General features: G+C 37.5%; 1 protein-coding gene and 1 long non-coding RNA gene across 2 annotated transcripts in view; one reads left to right on the top strand and one right to left on the bottom strand.

Annotated features, from left to right (window-relative positions):
- Window positions 1-13,779, top strand: part of 1700066N21Rik (RIKEN cDNA 1700066N21 gene) — a 70,764-nt gene extending 56,985 nt beyond the window's left edge. The window contains exons 3-5 of the long non-coding RNA NR_045924.1: window positions 8,235-8,298; window positions 10,035-10,106; window positions 13,574-13,779. This is a non-coding gene — a long non-coding RNA (RIKEN cDNA 1700066N21 gene). The remainder of the gene's footprint in view (window positions 1-8,234; window positions 8,299-10,034; window positions 10,107-13,573) is intronic.
- On the bottom strand, window positions 8,196-13,588 carry BC037156 (cDNA sequence BC037156). The gene is made up of 5 exons (NM_001305431.1): window positions 13,546-13,588; window positions 11,677-11,736; window positions 10,722-10,754; window positions 9,260-9,466; window positions 8,196-8,282 (listed from the first exon to the last, which is right to left on the bottom strand). The coding sequence occupies exons 2-4, from the start codon at window positions 11,728-11,730 to the stop codon at window positions 9,299-9,301; spliced, it is 255 nt and encodes an 84-aa protein (NP_001292360.1). The 5' UTR covers window positions 11,731-11,736; window positions 13,546-13,588; the 3' UTR covers window positions 8,196-8,282; window positions 9,260-9,298.
- Window positions 13,780-23,387: the final 9,608 nt, after the last annotated feature.

Genomic DNA, 23,387 nt, shown 5'->3' with positions numbered 1-23,387 from the left:
GAACTTTCCAGGACTCTCTCTGAGTCTACCTTTGTTCAGTTTTTTTTTTCTCTTCCTGTCCTTGGTATGATTTTGGTTAACTCAGCCCATTCTTCTCCCCTGAAATACCACCAGTGAGTGTCTTTTACTTGACTGTCCTCCAGGTCAGGTGTCCAGCGTCTATGTATAATATCTTGACTGACGTGTGAAGTCGATTCTCCTGGCCCTGCAGAAAGGGCTACTAAACTAGCCCTCTACTCATGTCTTCTGCTTCTCTGAACAGTGCTTTGATATTCCCAGAGGCTGGAGAGAAAAATCCTGAGGTTTTAATCGTGTCTCTTTCTTTCCACAATAAATTAGAAGAACAGAAAAGCCTCAGGTAGCCATATCTCCCAAATCTACTGCTATCTTCTAATGTTCCCCCTTTCCCTTGCTGCAGTCCTTTTGTCTTAGGTCTAGACAATTCCAGTGGTTCCATCTCTCAGTCATTCTTCACAAATGTATATAAGAGCAGTTTTGAATGTAACTCATCTGAGACATCTTTGGTTTTGGTTTTGGTTTTGTTTAAAATCTTTCAATTTCTTCCTGTGGTACTTAGAATGCCTTCCACACTCCTTACCAGTACCTGCCAATTTTGGAGTGGTTTTTAATCTTGGTTACTTTTGTCCTTGTTACTTTTCCTCTCACTGTGTTCCAGCTTGGGTGACTTTTTCCTTTCTGTTCTGCTCTAGTGCTCTCTCTTGTTCTCTCTTGTTCTCTCTTTTTTTTCCATTTTTTATTAGGTATTTAGCTCATTTACATTTCCAATGCTATACCAAAAGTCCCCCATACCCACCCACCCCCACTCCCCTACCCACCCACTCTCCCTTTTTGGCCCTGGCGTTCCCCTGTACTGGGGCATATAAAGTTTGCAAGTCCAATGGGCCTCTCTTTCCAGTGATGGCCGACTAGGCCATCTTTTGATACATATGCAGCTAGAGTCAAGAGCTCCGGGGTACTGGTTAGTTCATAATGTTGTTCCACCTATAGGGTTGCAGATCCCTTTAGCTCCTTGGGTACTTTCTCTAGCTCCTCCATTGGGAGCCCTGTGATCCATCCATTAGCTGACTGTGAGCATCCACTTCTGTGTTTGCTAGGCCCCTGCATAGTCTCACAAGAGACAGCTACATCTGGGTCCTTTTAATAAAATCTTGCTAGTGTATGCAATGGTGTCAGCGTTTGGATGCTGATTATGGGGTGGATCCCTGGATATGGCAGTCTCTACATGGTCCATCCTTTCATCTCAGCTCCAAACTTTGTCTCTGTAACTCCTTCCATGGGTGTTTTGTTCCCAATTCTAAGGAGGGGCATAGTGTCCACACTTCAGTCTTCATTCTTCTTGAGTTTCATGTGTTTAGCAAATTGTATCTTATATCTTGAGTATCCTAGGTTTGGGGCTAATATCCACTTATCAGTGAGTACATATTGTGTGAGTTCCTTTGTGAATGTGTTACCTCACTCAGGATGATGCCCTCTCTTGTTTTCTCTTGTTCTCTCTTGTTCTCTCTTGTTCTCTCTTGTTCTCTCTTGTTCTCTCTTGTTCTCTCTTGTTCTCTCTTGTTCTCTCTTGTTCTCTCTTGTTCTCTCTTGTTCTCTCTCTCTCTCTCTCTCTCTCTCTCTCTCTCTCTCTCTCTTCCTCCCTCCCTCTCTTCCACACAATCTAAACTTCCATTCGACTCCTCCCTTCAGAGATGCTTGCTTTCTGAAGCCACCTTTCCTTCTTTCCTTCGCTGGTCTTTTGTTTCAATTTTTGTTTCCTTCATGACATCACAACATGAGTTTTGAAACTTATAAAGGAAAGCAAATTCCCAGTCCGTGAGTGTCTGTTGGACACATATTAAATATTCAAACGTTTGTTCTACAAATGGTTATTAGGACTGTATATCTAAGAGGTGGGTTCCCATATTATCCCACACTACAATTGGTTATTTTGGAAAGGAATGTCGCCGGAACTCTGCACATCTGTAAGGTATTTATCCACTAAGGTTCAGCTAAAGTTATGCATGGGAGGACCTTTCCTAATTTAGGAAGAACTAGTTTCTTTGTCTTTTTCACCCCTACCCTCAGACTCAGCAATCACTAGGAAAGGGGAGGCAGGAAGAGTGTAGGAGTCAGGTAAAGGCTAGTGAGTCAGACTCTTCTGGACCTGACAGACACTGCTCTTGTGCACTCCAAGTAGCTGAGGTTGCTTACCAGATACAGTCAATCTACGTTCTAGCACTGGGAGAGGAGCCACTTCAGAGTCTTCACCTCTAAGGAGCTACTGACAGGCTTTGGCTTCAGGGTGGGTTCGTTATCTTTAAGGGCCTGGTTGGTAGGCCATACTCCAGTGGATGCCCAGGGCTAGTAATGTACTAGAAGAAAAAGTTGTACTTGAGTTCTAAAAAAGAAAAAAAGATAAATTTTGACGAGTTAGGAAGATGGCAGCAGGGAGAGGGCATGAAATCTCGGAGGAGTTAGAGGTGAATACAATCAATATTGAATGAATTTCTCAAAGAATCAAAAAAAATATTAAGATCAAACAAGCCCAAAATAAAACACCCTGGGAGACCTGTTACACTTGATAAGCTTGTATATGTGTTTATTTCCCGTTCATGTGAGGATATTAAAGAACATATCTTTGTCCAAGTTCTTAAGCATCAGCATAAAAAGGGGTACAGGTGGCCTTCCAAATCTAGTTCAATATTTAGAGATTCAAACAACATCAAATTAAAAATATTTTAAAAATAAACAGGAAAGTTTCCAAGCAGAAAACTATCTATGTGATTGTCCTGTGTTCAGGACCAGCAAATGAGAGGATGCCCAGGCTACAGTGTGATTCCTGTACCATCTCCCAGGTGCCCAGCCCCCAGCACACACCCCTTTCCTGGTTTATGTAGTTAGGCTATGATGCTTCATCTATACTGGATACTTTTGCACAGTACTTTTTGTTGGGCTTTCTAAACAACCCAGAAATACTTTAATGCATGTAAGTAGCCACACATAGTTCATAAGCAGGTACTACAACATCTTTTCATTAAGGGATATAGGCATGGATCTAGGAAAGGGTTGGAGGGTTGTCTTAGGACCAATCACTGTATGTATGACAAGATATCTGTTTTCCTTTTTTAAATGTTAAAATAGTATAACTTTATGCTTTTTACCATGAAAATCTCTTTTAATAATATACCATAATATAATGCAATAATAAGTAAAATGTCATATTTTTATAATTTTATATATTATTATATGTTATTCTCCATGAATTTACCACCTAATGTATTTACAAGCTGGTTACACTTTAAACAGCACAGTTTGGGGACACATTAATCTTATTAACTATTTTTTAGATGCTGTGGGAGTGGCTCTTTCATAGTTTAGCTTTGAGAGCCTGGACAAAAAAGAATATTTTCAACTGGCACTTTCCAGAATACATATGTCTTTTGAAAATTTTACAATGCAAATATTTTAATGATAAATAAATATCTTTGGACTCTTCTAATGAGATGGTTGTTCCAAGGAGTACACTTTGAAAAATGATTCACTAGGTGGGCCCAAACCTACAAAACTAACATTAAATGGATGTTTGATTGACAGGTTTTATTAGGATACTTTCCTACCGATACATTTTTAAAGATGTTCAGAGATTAAAGATATTTCTTAAATTTTCTAATGGACAGACTGGTCAATTTTAACCAATATATTTGCATCATAGGATAATCAAAAGTACATGGTAGGATCTCTTCCCTAACCCCCCAAAATGTTACCGTGTCATAATGGGAAGTGAATAAAAGAATAAAATCAAAGCTCTAATCTGAGATTCAAAGATAAGAGAGAGAGAGAGAGAGAGACAGAGAGAGAGAGAGACAGATAGACACAGACACACAGACACAGACACAGACACAGACACAGACACAGACACAGACACAGACACAGACACAGACACAGACACAGATACAGAGAAAGAAAGGTGAATATATTACCCAAAATTCTCTTAGTTTATAGTAGCTTTTGTTAGTTAGTCTTAGGCCCCTAGAGACTTAGTTGACCATGATTCTAGGCCTCCCATTTTTCTTCCATGCTGGTCTTTCTCCAGTCCTACAATGGCACACAATATGTTGGCATAGGTTTCAGAAGTGATCCCTATAAAATCAATTTACCATAAGACTCGGTCCTCCTGATGTCCTAGTATTTAGCGGGATTATTATCTAAGTGCATAAGGAGTCTGTAATCCCTGCAAATGACTAAGGAAGACAGAAGTTTCTGTCCACCAATATAGCTAAGTGCCTCATTACGCTGACCTTCACTTTCAGCCAGGATGCACACAGAGAACAATGTTTCCATGGTTGGTGCAAAGGGTCTCATCTGTGCATAAATTTATTGTGGTGGAAAGATACAGTCTTAGAACTTTTCTAATTTCCTGATAATTTACCACCGAGACAAGGGCAGCGATTGTGACATAATAAAGGCTCATTGTCCAACAGAGATTTTGTTGGATGACTTCTGTACCTTTCCTTCCTGCATGGCATTACGCTGTGTTCACCATCAGGTTAGTAGGAAGAGACAGTGAACAGGACAAACTGTCTTTTTATATAATTTTGCTCTAGAAAAAGCCCACACAACACTAGATAAATTAAAATCCTCAGAAATTTGAATGTCTAATTCATGTATAACAATATGTATGAATTGTAGTATTCAGAACAAAATTTTATTTATGACTTGATTATGACTAGAGTTCCTACAGCAGAAAATGGATAGCCAAGAAATTACTCAACTTGCTGCCCTAAAATTGTAATTGAATAGAATAAATTTGTCAACATTTAAATACTGATTTTAATAATTTCATTTCCTGAGAGAATGAACCTTTTACCACCTTCCACATTGATATGTGTGAAAATGCTCTTTTTAAAAATATTAGGAATTGTTAATTCTTGTTAATATATTCAATTTAGCAGTCACTGAGCATCTAAGGACTGGAGTACATTTAGATTGATGTCATATTCCAAGGCTTAAGTAAGATGCAGAAAATGATATGGACTGTTCTACTAGAAGCTGTAGCGTGGTTAGACTCATTTTATTATTATTATTATTGTTACTATTGTTATTATTATTAGGTATTTTCTTCATTTACATTTCCAATGCTATCCCAAAAGTCCACAATACCCTCCCCCCACCCACTCCCCTACCCACCCACTCCCACTTCTTGGCCCTGGAGTTCCCCTGTACTGAGGCATATAAAGTTTGCAAGACCAATGGGCCTCTCTTTCCACTGATGGCCGTCTTCTCATACATATGCAGCTAGAGACACGAGCTCCAGGGGGTACTGGTTAGTTCATATTGTTGTTCCACCTATAGGATTGCAGATCCCTTTAGCTCCTTGGGTACTTTCTCTAGCTCCTCAATTGGGGGCCCTGTGATCCATCATAGCTGACTATGAGCCTCCACTTCTGTGTTTGCTAGGCCCCAGCATAGCCTCACAAGAGACAGCTATATCAGGGTCCTTTCAGCAAAATCTTGCTAGTGTATGCAATGGTGTCAGCTATAAGTGGATATTAGCCCAGAAACTTAGAATACCCAAGATATAAGATACAATTTGCAAAACACATGAAACTCAAGAAGAACAAAGACCAAAGAATGGTTAGACTTATAAAGCGCAGAAATAAAGTACTATGGGAGGAGGTCATAGTGAGGACATTTTTTTTTGACTGAGATATTTTTTATGAAGATCATAATATTGAACATGATTATTAAAAGATAAATTGAATATGAATACTGAATTAGAGGACTGTATGTTTCACGAGGAGAAATCACCATGGCAAAGGCATAGTTGTGTGACAAAGCCTAGTTGCAGACAATGGCAATGCCTGGATTTTCTGAGCTTAGGATATATGGGAGCCAAGTGAAGGGAGAAGATTTTGAAACGAAACTTGGGATTAGTTGGTGGGCCTCGAGGGCCTCTTTGTGTGTCTGTGTGTGTGTGTGTGTGTGTGTGTGTGTGTGTGTGGTGTGGTTGGGAGGCCGAACATAAGGAACTTTCAGTGATTATTGGACCTATCAGAAATGATGTTCAATTTTTGCTATGAGGTAATGCCAGAGAAAGAGTGGCAGCTATCCATTATCCTAAAAGCCATAAGATGATTTTTCTTCCTGACATAAAGTAAAAAGAAATAGATTTAACTAGTCTCTGATCCTGACTCAGAATTTATTTTTGTGCAAGTGCTACTGTTACCAAAGCCGAGGAGTCCGGTGGATCTACCTTTGCATTTCTGCCGTGTGCTGGAGCTATGAGCATCTAAAATCCTCAGGAATTCTTTCATCTTCAGTTTTTCCAGACAAGAAAGAGATTTGGGGAGATTTAACTTTGTAGTGACTTTTATTTTTAAAGTTCTTGTAACATGTAAGAATGATTTTAATGCTATTTTAAGGATATTAACTATTACTGGCTTTTGGGTTTAGAGACAACATATTCTTTTGTTTATGTCCTTTTCCAATGAGTCGAGCTTACTCTTCTGCAGTATGTACAGATTCAGTTGTTGAAATATATTTTAGATTAATTTGGTGAATTTTCTCTCTTGGTACTATTAAGGCATTTATACAACATAAACCTGTGGACACTTTCATTCAAGATATACCAGGACTGCTGACTCAATCACCCCTATTCTTCATGCTTTTTTCTAAAGTGCTGAGCCATCACGTATATTTAGGGCTGGCCAAAAGCTTAGCAAATTAAATGGTTTCCATGTGTTATGTTTTGAATGAGAATGACCCCCATAGGTGCATATATTTGAATGCTTGTTTCTGCAATTTATAGAACTGTTTAGAAAGGATTAGGGAGTGTGGTCTTGTTGGAGGAGGTATGTATCACTGGGGGTGGGTTTTGAGGTTTAAAAGTTGATACCATTCCCAGTTGTCTTTCTGCCTTGTGCAGAAAGATGTAAAATCTCAGCTATTTCTCCAATATCATAACTGCTTGATGTCATAATTTCTGATTTACCCTCTGAAGATGTAAGCAAGCCCCTAATTAAATACTTCCTTTTATAAATTGTCTTAGTCATGGTGTCTCTTCACACCCATAGAAGAGTAACAAAGATAACATGTAAGCTTACGGACAATGAGTTTGATATCCAAAACTAACAAAGCCACATCAAAAACAGGTACAGTGACATGCATGTCTAATCTCAATGTGAGGAAAACAGAGACACACAGAGATCCATGGTGCTTACTGGACAGCCATCCTAGATTAATCAGCAAGCATCAGGCCAATGAGAAACCATGTCTTGAAAAACAAAGTAGGTGGAACCTGAAGGAATATTTGAGGTTGAACTCCGGCTTCTACATATGCACATGAGGATATGGACAGACACATACCTAGGTGTACAATTCACACATGTATATTAAAACACGCTAAATTTTATGTTTCACTTTTATTATAATAAATATATTATTCTGACAAGGGGCCTAAGTATCAAGTGGCTTTCTAAATCCATGTCTCTGTCTCTTACATTACTGCAGCTCTCACACCTTACTGCAGAAGTTTCTGTGAATTATGGGTGGTGAGAGCAGAAACTGAAAATTGGTCAAAATTCACAAGATATATTGTTCTCAGCCACAAATGGGACATAAGTCTCCTATTCTTTACACAAGGCTCAGGGACAATAGTAGAAGAGGTAATAGAAATATTGTAAGAATCAGAGATTGAGGAAAACTAGAACAATACAGAATCTTCCCAACATGATAAAACTACACACTCCTGAGCCCACTGCAGTTCTGGTTGCCTGCATAAGTCCTGCAACAATGGAAACACCCCATATTCCAGCATGAAGTGGAAGGCTCACAAGCCTTCACCCATAACTGAGAAGATGGATTCTGGGAGAATGAGAGTCAGCATTTTTTAAGGATGTGGCTTACGTGGATGGCCAAATAACGACAAGTTTATGGGCAACTCAACTTAGACTTGGTGGGCTATTAAAAAAAAAATGAAGAGGACACAATGTTGGGTGATGGAGATCTGGGAGAAGTGAGGACGTGGTGGGAAGGATGAATGTCATCAACATGCATTGTATACTTGTATAAAGTTCCCCCAAGTTAATAAGATGTTACATTTTTAAAATGAGAAATTAAAAACAGTCATAAAAACATAAAAACTCAGGATCTTCCCTTTCATGCTTAGTAAAAGGACTTCCGAAGAGACCACAGTATATGCTATTTCAATTGCTTTTATTTTTCTCTCTTAACAGGAATATTGATCCTTCAAGGAAGTGGTTCATATTCAATTTCAAAGCAACCTGAAAGAAATGAAAGGTATATGATTACTAATCCAAATGGGTCATTCTCTAGAGAACTTACAAGATATACATGCATATACGTATACACGTATATTGTATCTTATGATATATGTTGTCATAAAAATCCATGTAGCTCAAGACTTGGAAAACATTTAGCACATGAATGCTGAATAGAAAAAGAAAAAGTCAGAGCCTTTCTGTGTGTGTGTACATGTATGTATGTATGTATGTATGTATGTATGTATGTGTGCATGTATGTATGTGTGTATGTGTGTACATGTGTGTATATGTGCATGTATGAGTGTGTGTGCATGTGTTTGTGTACACATATTATATGTATGTGCATTACAGTGAGAAGTTTTTGTTTTCTAAAATGTTTTGGGTCTGTAATTAGTCTACAATATAGCCTGTACCCAATCTATCCAGGGCTTGCAGACTCACCACTTTGAGTCTGGTATGCTGAGATAACAGTAACTATATTTTAAGTGAAACATAAGGCTATAGGTTTTTTTTTTTTTAATGTTAGGCATACACCATTGTTTTGGGTGATTAACATTAAAAATCTTAGCTTACTTTCCTAAGGGTTAGGAAGAACCTAACCCTTAAACTTTCCTTTACTGTCTAGATTCATAAGTTCATACAGGCTCAGCTTTATATTGACATTTGCTTCTACTATTCCTATGATTCATCCCAAAGTGGAAAACTGTTTTAGTAGAAAATGCTTAAATAAAATTATGAAAACAGACTTGGTTTTATTGTATTGTAACAAACAAGGAATTTAAACTGTTGTGTTATTGGATCAAAAGGACACATAGTATATAACTCCACTGTTGGTACCAACAATATTTACTGCAGAAAACCACGGAAACATGTACGATCCTAATAGCTAGCAACAGTGTAACATTTTCATGGAGTGATGCGTTTATACTCACAAATAAGAAACAGAACAGCCAAAGTGACTGATTATTCAAACTCACCTTAAATAATCCACAGTGTGACTTTTCTTTCATTTGCAGTTAAGGATCTGCAGTTGGAGGGGGGGTGAAGGGCAGGGGAAAAGGAGGATAATAATAATAATACCACGGGTAGCCTTGATTTAAGAATGGTGGGTATGTACCAAATGGATACCCGTATGGGGGAAAGGGAATCCGTAAAGGGAATTCATCACTGTCACTGTCACTGGCCTGTTGATAAAAGGAAAGGCCAGTCTTTATTTGTAAAATTAACAAGGGCTTAATTATTTCAGTTTAGAAAATTAGAGATAACTACATTCCAAATCTTAGACTTCAAAGCAAATTTTTCAAATAATTCTTTCTATAGCTATAAGGCAACGAATGATAAGAGAGGTGAAGGCTCTGTAATATGTATTGTTTTGATTCATATGACCATTAACCAAATCACATGTTGAAAATCATCTCTTTATTTCTTCCTCTCATTCTGTGTCTACATTTCTATCAGTTTTTGTGCTGCATGGGTGGAGTGCAATATTATTGACCTAAGAATGGCCTGGTCAAGGATTTCAATGTCTTAGACCAAAGGGAATGGCAAATCAAGGTTAGGCTCAGAAGAACGTTTAAGTCTTCGCCTAGCCAATGTATGAAATGGTTACAGTTAGCTAAAACCAGTGTGTGCAAAAGCGGCATTTGGTGCTTCCTCCTCCCAAATGACTGCTATCTAAAACCACTCCCATCCAGAGACCTTCTGCTGACATTAGCTAACTCACTTCTTTCTCATTCCTGCTGTATATAATAGAGTGATGAATTTCGAGGCTGCCACAGGTACATTTCCATCAGAGCACATGGCCTACTTCATCCCAGTTTTTCTGTAAGTACGTCTGTCTTTTCTTCATTCCCATGCCCCCATTTTTCTTGAATGTTTTTACTTGTCTGTTCATACCAAAATAATGTTTTGCTGTTTTTTTTTTTCCGACTTTTGTCATTAAGACTGGCCTACTACCACCTGGAATGGGAAGTCAAATGTTCTTAGATCATTTATGCTTAGATAGATCACTTGGTCCCTAACTCAATGCTATTGAAAAATGTTGCCTTTAAGAGGTGAGGTATTTTAGGAAGTTCCCTGTGAGAACTGCACTGTGCCCTTTGTCACAGAGTGACACACAACTAAACCTGCATGTCACTTTTATATGAAATGAAAAGGTTTTTTTCTTTATATAGGCAGATATTAACCAATTAATTTATACTGAATTCAGGTATTCCCCCGAAATCAAACTCTATACACTAGTCTAATGCTAATATTCCAAAGATTTTTGAGACTCTCTCAGAGGTCAAGAGGTTTGGGTGTCTAAATGCCTTTAATCACAGTTGTGACTATCTTACACACACACACACACACACACACACACACACACACACACACACACACACACACAGACACACACACACAAACAAAACTGACATGGGAAGATGAAAAGCAACTTACACTTCGTTTTTCTCGTTCCTGGTCCTTAGGCACCTAAAAGTCAATAAGTGAAATTAACTCGTCCTGATGTAAACACATGAGAAATATATGCATATACATGTAAAAAATAATTCAACTACTTTCTAATACTGTTTCATGCTATCCATCAAAATATAGGACTTGGTTGTCCAGATATAGAGGCAATATTCAGGAAAAAATGCTACTGGTCATCATGATTGCCTTTTCTTTTTGTGGTGCTGAGGATCAACCATCCTTTGATACTTTGAGAATCCTTTGGGTCCTCAAAGTTAGTGTCCAGGCTTGTTTTTGTCAACCAGATACAAAGTTGGGTTCTCTGGGAAGGGGAACCTGATGTCTCCATCCGTTTTCTCTTGGGCAAGTCTATAGGGCATTTTCTTCTTTAATTATTGGTGTGGAAGGACCCAGGCCACTCAGTCAGCACTATCCTTGAGCAGGTGGCCCTAAGTTGTATGGGAAAGCATGATGAATAAGCCACAGGGAGCAAATCGGCAAGCAGCACCTCTCCATAGCCTCAGCTTTGTTTCTGGTCTCCTGTTCCTGTCTTTAGTTGCTGCTCTGGCATCCTTTAGTGATGGGATGTGACCTAAGAGCTAAGCTGCAAAGTGCAACAAAACAACCCCCCCCAAGCTGGTTTTGGTTATGGTGTTTATCACGACAATAGAAACTGAGACAGCTATCAGGTAAGTGCTCTAGTACTGGATGGTGCTCCCATTTCTCAGAGAGAATTTTAAATGTTATTGTGTTTGCTACTGCACAAAAACTACGTGGCATCAGTCATGCACCAAAGAGCATATGACATTTCCTGAAATATAATGCTACAGGTCAGGTTGAAAGTATCTTTAAACACTAAAGTGTGAAGAAAGAGCAATAACATTGTCGAGAATCGTGAATCTAAACTTCATAAACACTTTAGAGATTAGATGTGAGTACTCACGGGGAGACAAGCAGTTACTGCCACGATGGCAGCGAGCAGGAGAAGAGTTTTCATCTTGTTCTAGGCATCATAAAGAAAACTGATTATTAACGGAAATCCAGAAGATGCAAGCCTGGTACAGTGTATGTAACTAATAGTTCTCAGGACTTAGCTGGCCATTTGCAGTTTATTGCCTGTTTACTAGTGGGAAACTTTTCAAAAGTAAATACTGGAATGGTTTGTGTTTTTATGACTTCATTGTATCAGTTCTTTAAAAATAAGTATTCACATATTTATGAATACTGTCTTAAAAGCCTTATTAACTAGAGAGTTAGTGGTCAGTATGAACTACAGTTTTCTGAAGAATATTTATTATTTTACACTGAGAAAAATGCTCATTTCCCATTTCACTAACATCATTTGTGGACAACTTTGAGATCATGGCTATTCGTTTTTATCACTTTATCCCTTTTCTATGAGACAGAAGAGTAAAACATAAAAGAATAAAATGTTGCTACATCTTGAACTCTGTCTTTGTTTCTTTCTCATCATATCAATGAAAATGTTACTAGAATATACAGCATACTGGGATGTAATTGATGAGTTTAAAGACATGTATTTAAAAGTTTTGTCAGGTTTAGCATTCTAATGGCCAACTCTCAGTATAGAAAACCGATAGTACAATGTGTCCCTCATTTTATACACTTCTACCTTCCTTCTTCAGACATTGTGCAGGCCACTCTCAAGGATATAACTATAAAGCTTGAGCCCTTTCAGGTGGAGACTACTCAGAGATAGATAATTATGTCTTTGTAATGTAAAACAATATGTGATATATACTATGGGCAGAAGTTACAAAATATGGAGAGAATATAGAAGAGACAGAATGGGGAAATAAGTCTTGAAGAGAATAGAATTGTAGAGAATTTTATACAAAGGAATAGTTTTCAAGGATTATTTAAAATCTCATTAAACAGAAAACACATCACAGACTCCTTTGTTTTATAATTGCTATATGCCATAATTACCAATGACCGTTTTCCCCCCAAGCCCTAGTAGTATATTGTTACATACATAAGAGAACCCAAAATTCTACTGTGAAACTTTTAGAAATGATAAACAAATTCAGCAATGTAGCATGATACAGACTCAACTCTCACAAATCAGTAACTTTTCTTTACACAAATAATAAACATGCAAAGAAAGAGAACCTAAAAAAAGAAAAGTCTTATGCATCAGATGTGTTTTGTGGCACCACCAATTTCATTCAAAGGTTGATATAAAAGAGAATTTAAATAATTATTATTTGAAATCAATATGACATATTAGAATGGTGCATAAATGATGATACTTTAAAGATGAACAGGATGTTACTAACAAAGTCCTAATTCTTTTTTCCCGGCCAAGACAGAGACTCACTGTGTAGCTCTGGCCGTCCTGGAACTCACTGGATAGACGAGGTTGGCCTCAAACTTACAGAGATACATTCACTGGCCTTGCCTCCCAAATGCTGTCACTAAAGATTTGCACCACTGCATGGAAGGTTAATTCTTCATACCCATAGAATTCCTTCCATATTTGTTGACTTGGTCCATAAAATTCAAAATTATGAACCTGATGCTATTTCCATTCCTCTCGTCAGTGCCCAGTCCTTGCAAAGATTCCTTTATGGTCATTCTTAAATCCTTACTATAGAAAAATGGTGGTTTTAAATTTATACAAACAGAAATACACAAGTGGACAGTCAAATCACTGTTTGTAATTTCAAGCAAGTGTCCCATTACAGTTTCAATTCTGGTAGTTTGAAAAAATTAATATGTACATATACCATCTGTCTCCTAGAAGAGTTGTATATCCATAGTTTACAGCATTAGTTCAGAGCCTTCTTACCTGAAACTCTCCACTCTGCTCCTTCTAGCTGATACTGCTATCGTCAGGGGAAGATGACAGGCACCTCACTGTTGCATCTCTTTTATACACTCCCAGCACAATGGAATGGAGAAGTCCTTGGCTGGAAAGCTGCTCCTGGGATCAGTCAGTATTCTACTGACTCAACTACCATAATCCATTGAAACTGAGAAATGAGTGATACTGGTAGTTTCATAGAAACTATGGTTGAGTGATACAGAATATTTCCTTTGTGGTTTTCCTTTAAATTTTGTCTCTCATGGATTTGGGGCTTATTGCTCTATAGACAAAAGTGTTGCGTGTCTATTATTCCACTTAATCTCTAGAACAGCCAGCAGCAAGTGCAAAATGATTATTAGATCTTACGCCAGTGTACGCCAATGGCCTGAGAAATTGAGAGAGTTAGCACTTGATTTAAAATACCACAACTAGAATTCTGTCAATATTATGTTGATTTCTGCAATTGGTTTCCAAGACCCATCTATAACCAGCATTTTACAGTGCCACTCGAAGGGTAGAGAAATCCAAAGAAACACTAAAGTTTATTATACATAACAACATTTATTCTTGTTTCACTGGCTTTAAGAGAACTGAACTGATGATCTGTTAAATACAATATATCAACATATATTAGTTTTCATTTTGATCATTCTGAGGTAAGAGTAGGTTCTCATTCAGAGGTAGACTTGTTAAGTGCATGTGTGTGTGTGTGTGTGTGTGTGTGTGTATGCATGAGTACCCATACGTGTATGTGTGTGTGTTGTATGGCATGTTTCTGAATGCCTTTCCTAAAAGTTGATTTTAGTTTCTTTTACTTAGCTGAAAGTATTCTAGTAAAAATTGCTAGTTGTCACTTATTTTTGAGGCCCAGATATACTTTCTATCTTCATGAAATTTTATGTCTTGACATTTAATAATGATTTTTTAATTAAAATAACAAAGTTCTATTATTTCTTTCCTGTGGTTCCCTTAAATTATTTTATTTTTTCATATAATATATTTGTATCACATTCTCTCTCCTCCCCTAGCTCCTTCCAGATTCTCCCTACCTACCCATCCATTGTCCTGTTATGTAAAAATTCTCTCAGAACTCCACTTCCTCCTTCTTCTCCTCCTCCTCCTCCTCCTCCTCCTCCTCCTCCTCCTCCTCCTTCCTCAGAAGCCTTGTGTGTTCTGATTCCCCCTTGAATTTACTGTATGCACTTGACCACATATGGCTTTTGTCCTCACTTCTAATGAGTAGGGTATGTAATCAGTCCCTACTCTGAGACCATGGCTTATCTAAGATCTTCTGGTGCACAGGTTCTTTTTATCCAGCTGCATAATTCACTATGATGTTGGACGGACAGTCAACCAACACACATGAGTCCACCACATTTTTTCATTTTTCGTTTTATAGTTTTCTGTGTGTATATGATGATATTTTTTTTACCACTTCAGCCTTCGTTGCCTGCTTTCATTCTCTCTCCCACTGAAATCCTTCTCAACAAGTCTTCTACCTACTTTTATTTCTTCTTTTTCTTTTTTTTTTTCCACATGGGTACCTTTACCACCATTACATTTTTTCATACAATGTATTTTCATCATATTTTTTCCCTTTGCCCAACTTCTTCTAGATCTCAAATACCTCCCTACCCACCCAACTTCCTACTCAAACAAGACAAAGTCCCAAGATGGAGGGAAGAGGATGTGGACACAAAGTTCCACCCCTAATCAAGAAACTATTTATAACCAAAACTGCTGTTATCAACGGATAATCAGTTTTGTCCAATGGAGTGACGCTAAGTATATCAACCACACATCATGGCCAAGCCCCATTTGCTGGAATATCTGATTGACATAAAATAGCCTTCTTTTTGGATGACTCACTGAGTTTAGAGTTGTTTGCAAGTAATTCACCAGTCATGAGAAATTAATCACCAGCTACCCAACTGGAGAAAAAAGTATCACTTCCCTCAGACATTAATAATTGCCAGTAGTTCTCCAAGTAGTGTTGAGGACCCATGGTTCCCTTTCCCATTCTCAGTGAAATGTTAATAGGCTCAATCTAATTTAGGTTTGTGTAGTAACATCAGCTGCAGTGAGTTCAAGAGTGTCTAGGTTTTGTCAATCAGTATCTTTTTGCTACACAACTCTCCATAATTTGGCGGCTCTTACAATGTTTCTTCTCCTTTCTATCATGCTCTCTGAGCCCTGGAAGCTGTGAAACGATGCCTTATTTAGAGACCATCACTTCACCACCACTGACTCTTCTCCTTTTGACCAGTTATGACTCTCTTTTAATTCTGGCTTGATGCATTAAGAAGCCTTTCTGAACAATACTGAGAGCAACACAAATCTATGGATATAAACATATTTAGAATACAGTTTGGCTATGTGTCTATTTAGTAAAATAATACTAGTAAGTTGCCTTTGAGGGTCTATGACCTCCCCAGCCAGGGACACTCTTCCAGGCTAACAATTCTAGGCACACAATTCTGTCCTACAGAGCAGGCCTAATATCTTATCATAAAGTGGTTGGTTACACAACCAGTATCTCTAGAGCTCCCAGGGACTAAATCACCAACCAAAAGGGACCCATGGCTTCAGCTGCAGATGAAGTAGAGAATGGCTTCATTGGATATCAATGGGAGGAGGGGCCCTTGGCCCTGAGAAGGCTCGATGCCTGAATGCCAGGACAGAGAAGAGGTAGTGGGTGGATTGGTGAGCAAGAGAAGAGGGAATGGGATAGGGGATTATTGGAGCGGAAACCAGGAAAGTGGATAACATATGAAATGTAAATAAAATATAAAATTTTAAAAAAATGTTGGTTACAGCAGAGTACACTCTTGCTATAGCTTGCAGGAAGCTCACCAATTTGTTATACAGAGTACACCTTACTACTGGAGATCACAGACTTCAAGCTCATGTTCATTTTTATCTCCCTATTTCTCTAAGGAATGTAACATCTTCAACAGTTGGGTCTTATCAGATAATTCTGGTGAATAACAGAGGAATGTCAAGAATGAGTATTGTTTTGGGGGCCTCTAGAACCTCTCTAACAAATCCTACAGGAGTAATCCACACCTCACAGGACGAGTATGGAGTGCCTGTGTGCGTGTGTGTGTGTGTGTGTGTGTGTGTGTGTGTGTGTGTATTATTTTTCCTTGAAAAACACTTTGAGGTAATTCACATGAAACAAAGTGAACAGATTGTCATACAAAAGTCCATAAGCTTTTAGAGGGACTCAGATGTCAGAAGCAAGATATAATATGTTAACACAATAGAAAACTCTCAAAGGACAAACTTTAAATATAAAAAACACCCATCTCTGCATATATTCAGGAAGGAGCTTGGACACCACAGACTGAGGTGTGGCTGAAGGCACTGTTGTGTACCCAATGGAATTAAATGATCTCTTTGGATTATTTCAACTATAATGCACAGACCAGGTGGTGCAGAAGGAAATGGACTGATACATTCTAGCAGTCATGTAAATACAAACTCCCCCAGTCATTAGTAAGTAGTAGGGGAATTCACTTTGAAAGCCACAGTATGGTTCATAGACCAAAGTGGAAGACTCATTGATTCTTATTTCAGAAAGAAGCCAGAAGTCGATTAGACCACAGATATGGTCTGTAGAATTTGCAGCTTGGATAAAAGTTTGATACACTTTAGACAATTATCATCATCTTGTATGAATTGAAATCAGTGAGAAATAACCTAACCTTTCATGTCTAATTTGAGGATGGTTTTTAAACAAAAGAACAAAGCTATGATGTCTTTTTTTTTAATAAAGAGAATGAACACAAATGCATGCTTGAACTCTCTTTAAAATCATATTCACTTACAAGTGACTTTAGAGGCTATAAATTCCTACAAATTAAGTGTGTGTAAAGGAGGTAGTGACTGAGTAAATTCATCAATTCCCTTGCTACTTGGCCTACAAGCTATTTAAAAGAAAGATGTTACAGAATTCTTAAGTTTAAATTGATGGAGCAAGTGTCAGAGCCACTTACAAACAATCCTGTTCCCACATCACTCATCAGTGGAGTGGGCCTGGCTAATATTAGAACCAAGTCTGTGCTTAATGAATCATATTGAGCGTGTGAACTATGTTTTTAGTGACTTGCGTGGACATCTCTATTGTAAAAGAGGTCCAAACCACAGTCCCGGATCTGAGCATCCATGTAATTATTTTCCCTTTGCCAGAACCAGGCCATGATTTTACCAGCATCATTTGAATTTATAACAGATACTAGATATTATTAATAATTTGAAATAGGTTACATGGCATTAATGTCTATAGTTGATACACATTACAATGAATTTTTATAGTTTATCACAAAACTTCCTTTTTCTCTCTGCAAACACATGTATGAATACAATTTATGGGGTGAAATATTTATCTTTATCTTAGGCCTATGAAAAATTTTGCCCGCACGTAGTTAAGTGCCCTGCGTGCCTGCCTGATACTTACTAAGAAGACATGCTCCTTTGAGAGAGGTTCAAGAAAAGACTCACAGAGGCATACATATTCATCTGAGTCAGGCTTTTCTCCTACTGACTGATTTAACACAAACAATTCTTCCAACGATTGACAACTACTCAGTTGTTAAGCATTAAAATATAATAAAACATTTCCCTCCATTTGCTACATGGCTCATACAATTTAAACAAAGTGATACTTCTAAATGTAACAATAACCAAGGTTTCCTACTCAAACTAATAGTGCCCTTCTGGGCTTTATCTAACCTCCTTCCTCTTGGTCATTATCCATAATTTCAATGCTCTCTCTTACCTTATTTACTTATTTGAATTATGAACATGTAACATATCTGGGGGTGGAGAGATAGCTCAGAGGTGAGGAACACATCCTACTCATGTAGAGGACCCAAGTTTGCCTCCTAGCACCTATGTCAAGTGGCTCACAACTGCCTGTTGCTCAAGCCTCACAGTATCAAATGCCTCTGGCTCTGAGGGCACCTGCACAATGCACATATGCACACATATATGTACACAAATCACAAATGCACTTAACTAAAGATAATAAAAACAAATCTATGAAAAATGTAAGTTTTACATTTAACAAACCTTTTGATTATAGTGAATCCTACATGATCTTTTTTTGTTTTGTTTTGTTTTTTTGTTTGTTTTTCGAGACAGGGTTTCTCTGTGTAGCCCTGGCTGTCCCGGAGCTCACTCTGTCGACCAGGCTTTCCTTGAACTCAAAAATCTGCCTGCCTCTGCCTCCCAAGTGCTGGGATTAAAGATATATGCTACCACTGCCCAGCTACATGATCTTAATAAGCAGAGAGTTATGTGAGCTTCACAATATTTGAGATGACTGTATAAAAGCACTGACCAATATCAAATGTTTCAAATGTCAAATGTATTATATATGTCACCTACCTTCTTTTTTCATTAATTAATTTATTTATTCACTTTATATCCTGCTTGCAGCTTCCTCCTCCCAGTTCCCCCATCATATAGCCTCATCCCCATTTTTCCTCCTTTTCTTCTTGGAGAAGGTGTAGGAGCCCTGGATACCAGACAACGCTGGTACATCAAGTCACTGCAGGACTGGGAACATCCTCTTTCACTGAGGCCAGACAAGGCAGCCCAGTTAGAGGAACAGGATCCACAGGCAAGCAACAGAGTCAGGGGCAGTGCCTGCTCCTGTTGTTAGGGGATCCATATGAAGACTAAGCTGCACATTGCTACATATATGTGGTGCCTAGGTCCACCGTGTATCCTCTTTGATTGGTGGTTCAGTCTCTGGGAACCCTCAACGGTCCAGGTTAGTTGACTTTATTTGTCTTCTTATAGAGTCTTTATCCCCTCCTAGTTCCTCATTCCCTCCTCAATCTCTTTCATAAGACATCCCTTGCTCAGTCTAATGTTTGGCTGTGTGTCTCCACATCTGTTTAAGTCAGCTGCTGGGTTGGACCTCTCAGAGGACAGTTATGCTAGGCCCCTGTCTGCAAGCATAACAGAGTATTATTAATAGTGTCAGGGATTGGGGCTTGCCCATGGGATGGGTCTCAAATTGAGCCAGGCATTGGTTGGCCATTTCCTCAGTTTCTGCTCCATCTTTATTGCTTCACATCTTGTAGGCAGGACAAATTTTGGGACCAAGTTTCTGTAGGTGGGTTGTTGTCCTTATTCCTCCACTGAGAGTCTTCCCTGGCTACAGGGGGTGGCTATTTCAGACTCCCTATTCCCCCACTGCTAAGAGTCTCAGCTAGAGTCATCCTCACGGACTCCTCTGGCGCCTCCCCAACCGTAGGTCTCTGGCAGGTCCTAGAGATTCCCATTAACTCCATTTTCTCCTCAGTCCCTCTACCACCCAGTTCCCTCTTTGCCTATACCTCTGCTGACTTTATTTCCCCTTCTGAGATTCAAGCATCCTCCTTTGGGACCTCCTTGTTATTTATCTTCTTTGGGACTGAAATGCATACATTCTTAATAGCCCTATGGAGTAAGATATAAAATATCTTTACTTTAGACAAAAATTGGGCTTAGAAGATTAAGGATGATAAGATTATAAAGCTAGTGAACTGTAACTTAAGGTCAGACAAAATTAGTCACCTTCTAACCACAGTACAAGGAACATGAAGTGAAGGAATCCTGTGCTAAATGAATCATACCAAGGTTCCGAAAATTTCAAAACCTGTTCTTTTAAAATTATTTCATATTAAAAGGTTACATTCACCTTTATTTGACAAAAAAAATAATGTACTCTAAAGATTGTCTTTCCATTTTAAATATTTTAACTGGGGTTTAAAATATGGTAGATACATTTTGGCTACAAAAGGAAATTTTTGAAATAACTTTTTATCATAATTGAACACTTAAGACATATATTAAATTTTATTCTTTATTAGATATATCAAATATGTAATTTTTAAAATAAAATTTAATATGTTAAAGAGCATATGATCATGTTTTATTGTTTGGGAGAATTAGTAGATAACTTATACCTATAACTTTGCTCCTCAAATTATAACATTATTAAACTCATTGAAGAGAGTTGTTTATTAAGTGTTGGAAACTGTGCACAACAGTGTACAAGGAATCAGGGCAGACATTGTCTATGGCTCCCTGGAGCTTACAGCGACTTGGACAATTGAAGGAAGAGTAACCCTGAACTTTGTATGTGAGATGATAGAAGAAGAGAAAGTGCTACAGAGATCTCACAGGGCACAGGCCCGGATTACTCAGGCACCACTAAACAGAAAGACCATTTTCATGTTTAGTAATTTTTAAATTTAAAAAATTGAAATGAAAGTGTTTCCTTATTTTGTTAACTTATTAATTAATGTATTAATTTATTTTACTTTATTATCTATTTAGTGAGTTTACCTTATAGATCTTTTGTGTATATACTGTGGCTTATGGTTTTGTGTTTGTATGGGATTCCTGTGTGTTTCTGCATCTATATGTATTTCATATGCTTTTTCTTGGGATGCTTTTCTTTTTTCTTTTTTTATAGTTCTGATCTAATAATTTGTCTTTGTTTTACCTTATTTTATTACTATTTTAGATGCCTGCTTTCTTTCTAGTACAAGATGCCTAGAAAATGTGTAGGCCTGTATGGGAAGGAAGTGGGGAAGATTTTGCACAAATTGAAGGAAAACCATAATCTGATTATATTGCATGAAAAAAATCTATTTTTAATAAATGAAAAATTAGGAAAAACAGAAAGAACATCATTAGAAGTGAATATGATTAAAATCCATGTGTTCAGTCCTGAAATCATACATATACAAGTAACATTAAATTCACTATGTATATTTTATTTATATATTTATATAATATAATATATATTTACATATTTAATATACATTTATATACATACATTTATATACATATGTATATATAATATACATACATGTATATGCATATACATGTTTAATATAGTGTATATATTTACATATTTAATATACACTGAAATAAATGTCATATTTATATATTTAATTTATATATTCATATAAGCACATATAAATGTATGACATATAAATACATATACAGTATAATATAATATATGCATATTATTTTATATATTTATATATCAAGTATATAGTATATTTTTGTTTATATATGTATGTACATATATATGTGAGTACACACACACATATATATAAATAATTAAAGACAAAGAGGTATTAATTTAAGAGAAAGCAAGAGAATGCATGAGGTTGGACAGAGAAAAGGTAAGGGAAATATTGTAATTATATTTTAATTTCAAAAAATCTATTAAAATATATTAATGAAACACATTGCATATAATTAAGATGTGCTGATAAAAACTTAAATTCTATTGTTGAAGATAAAATAGAAAAGGTTAAAGAACAATATTCTTAGCAAAATGCTAAGAAGAATAACCTATGGCATAATCCACAGAACCCGAGTTTTCTTCAGCAGGAGGTAGTGGAAAGGTCAGTGGTGTAGCACCACTGTCAACAGGGCCATGTCCTCCTGTGACTTCTCAGCCTACTAAAGGATTCTGACATGAAAACAGAGGCCACATGGAAAGGGCTGAGTATTTTCAAGCAAAAGTAGGACATAACTAGGTTTTCATTTTTTAATGATCATACTATTATAGGCCAAATTTCTTCTGAGGGTGGGCAAGTGACCGTTGAAGATAATAAATTTTGCAAATACATATGCGACCAAACCTTATCATGTGAACATGCTTTTCACATGAATCTGAAAAGTGGCAGAATCTTATTTATATGCTTACTTCATTCTTGAAAACGAATAGTAACTGGGCATGATATCTCATACATAAAATCAGAACATTTGAGACACTGAAGCAGGATTACTGGGAGTTGAAGAAGTCCTATGCTGCACTGAGTTATAGGCCAGCCTGGGCCGCAGAGTATGACCTTTATGTCAGAAGAAAAGAAAGAAAGAAAAGAAAAGGATCACCCTTCTCCTCAGCTTCTTTCAGCCTTCGCTAATTCAACAACAGGGGTCAGCTGCTTCTGTCCAAATAGACAGCATATACCTGCTGACATGAGACCCCCAACACACATACAGTAGAGAACTTCTGGGTCTGTGTTCATTCAGAGATGATGCACCTAACCCTCAAGAGACTGGAGACCCCGGGGAGTTTAAAGGTCAGGTTGGATGGGGGGAGGGCGGGCATCCATGTGGAGACATGGAGACAGGGTGGGGTAGGGAGGAGGTGTGGTATGTGGAGCAGTCAGAGGGGGTATGGGGGTATGGGGGTATGGGGAATGGAATATGCAGTGTAAAATATAAATGAAAAAAAAGTTTCAAAAAAGCAGATGGAGAGATTAGAAAATAATCAGTATTGGCAAAAACTCATAGTAATGAACACTTGAATAAAGGGTAATATCTATATTGTTTTGTCTTTTCTTGTTTTGACATCACCCATGGTTAGGGGTACAGACAGGTAGGCCTGGATGACAAAGTCATAGTTACAGCAGCCTGAGACAGTTAGACCTTCTAACCAGGGATGTTTGAGAGTCACCCTGTATTGACATAGCAGACAGCCAACTCAAGAGCTATAAAGATCACATTGACAAGACTTTGTTTTTCATGGGAACTAAGAGATAAGACGGCAGTAAATATATATATATATATATATATATATATATATATATATATATATATATATAGGCAAGCAAATAACAATGGGAAAGAAAAAAATCCATCTTTCTCCAGTCAGAATAGTGAAGAGCAACAAAAACAATGGCCAGCAGATATTGGAGATGTGAAGCAAAGGGAGTCATCTCTGTTGCTGGGATTGCAAACTGGTTTAGTCACTCTGAAATTTATTGTGGAGAACTCAAACAAACAAAACAAAACAAACA

This window comes from Mus musculus, chromosome 5 (genome assembly GCF_000001635.26).
Source record: "Mus musculus strain C57BL/6J chromosome 5, GRCm38.p6 C57BL/6J".
Classification (NCBI taxonomy): Eukaryota; Metazoa; Chordata; class Mammalia; order Rodentia; family Muridae; genus Mus; species Mus musculus.
Note: the sequence above shows the minus strand (reverse complement) of the source record. Positions and strands in the feature narration are given on the sequence as shown.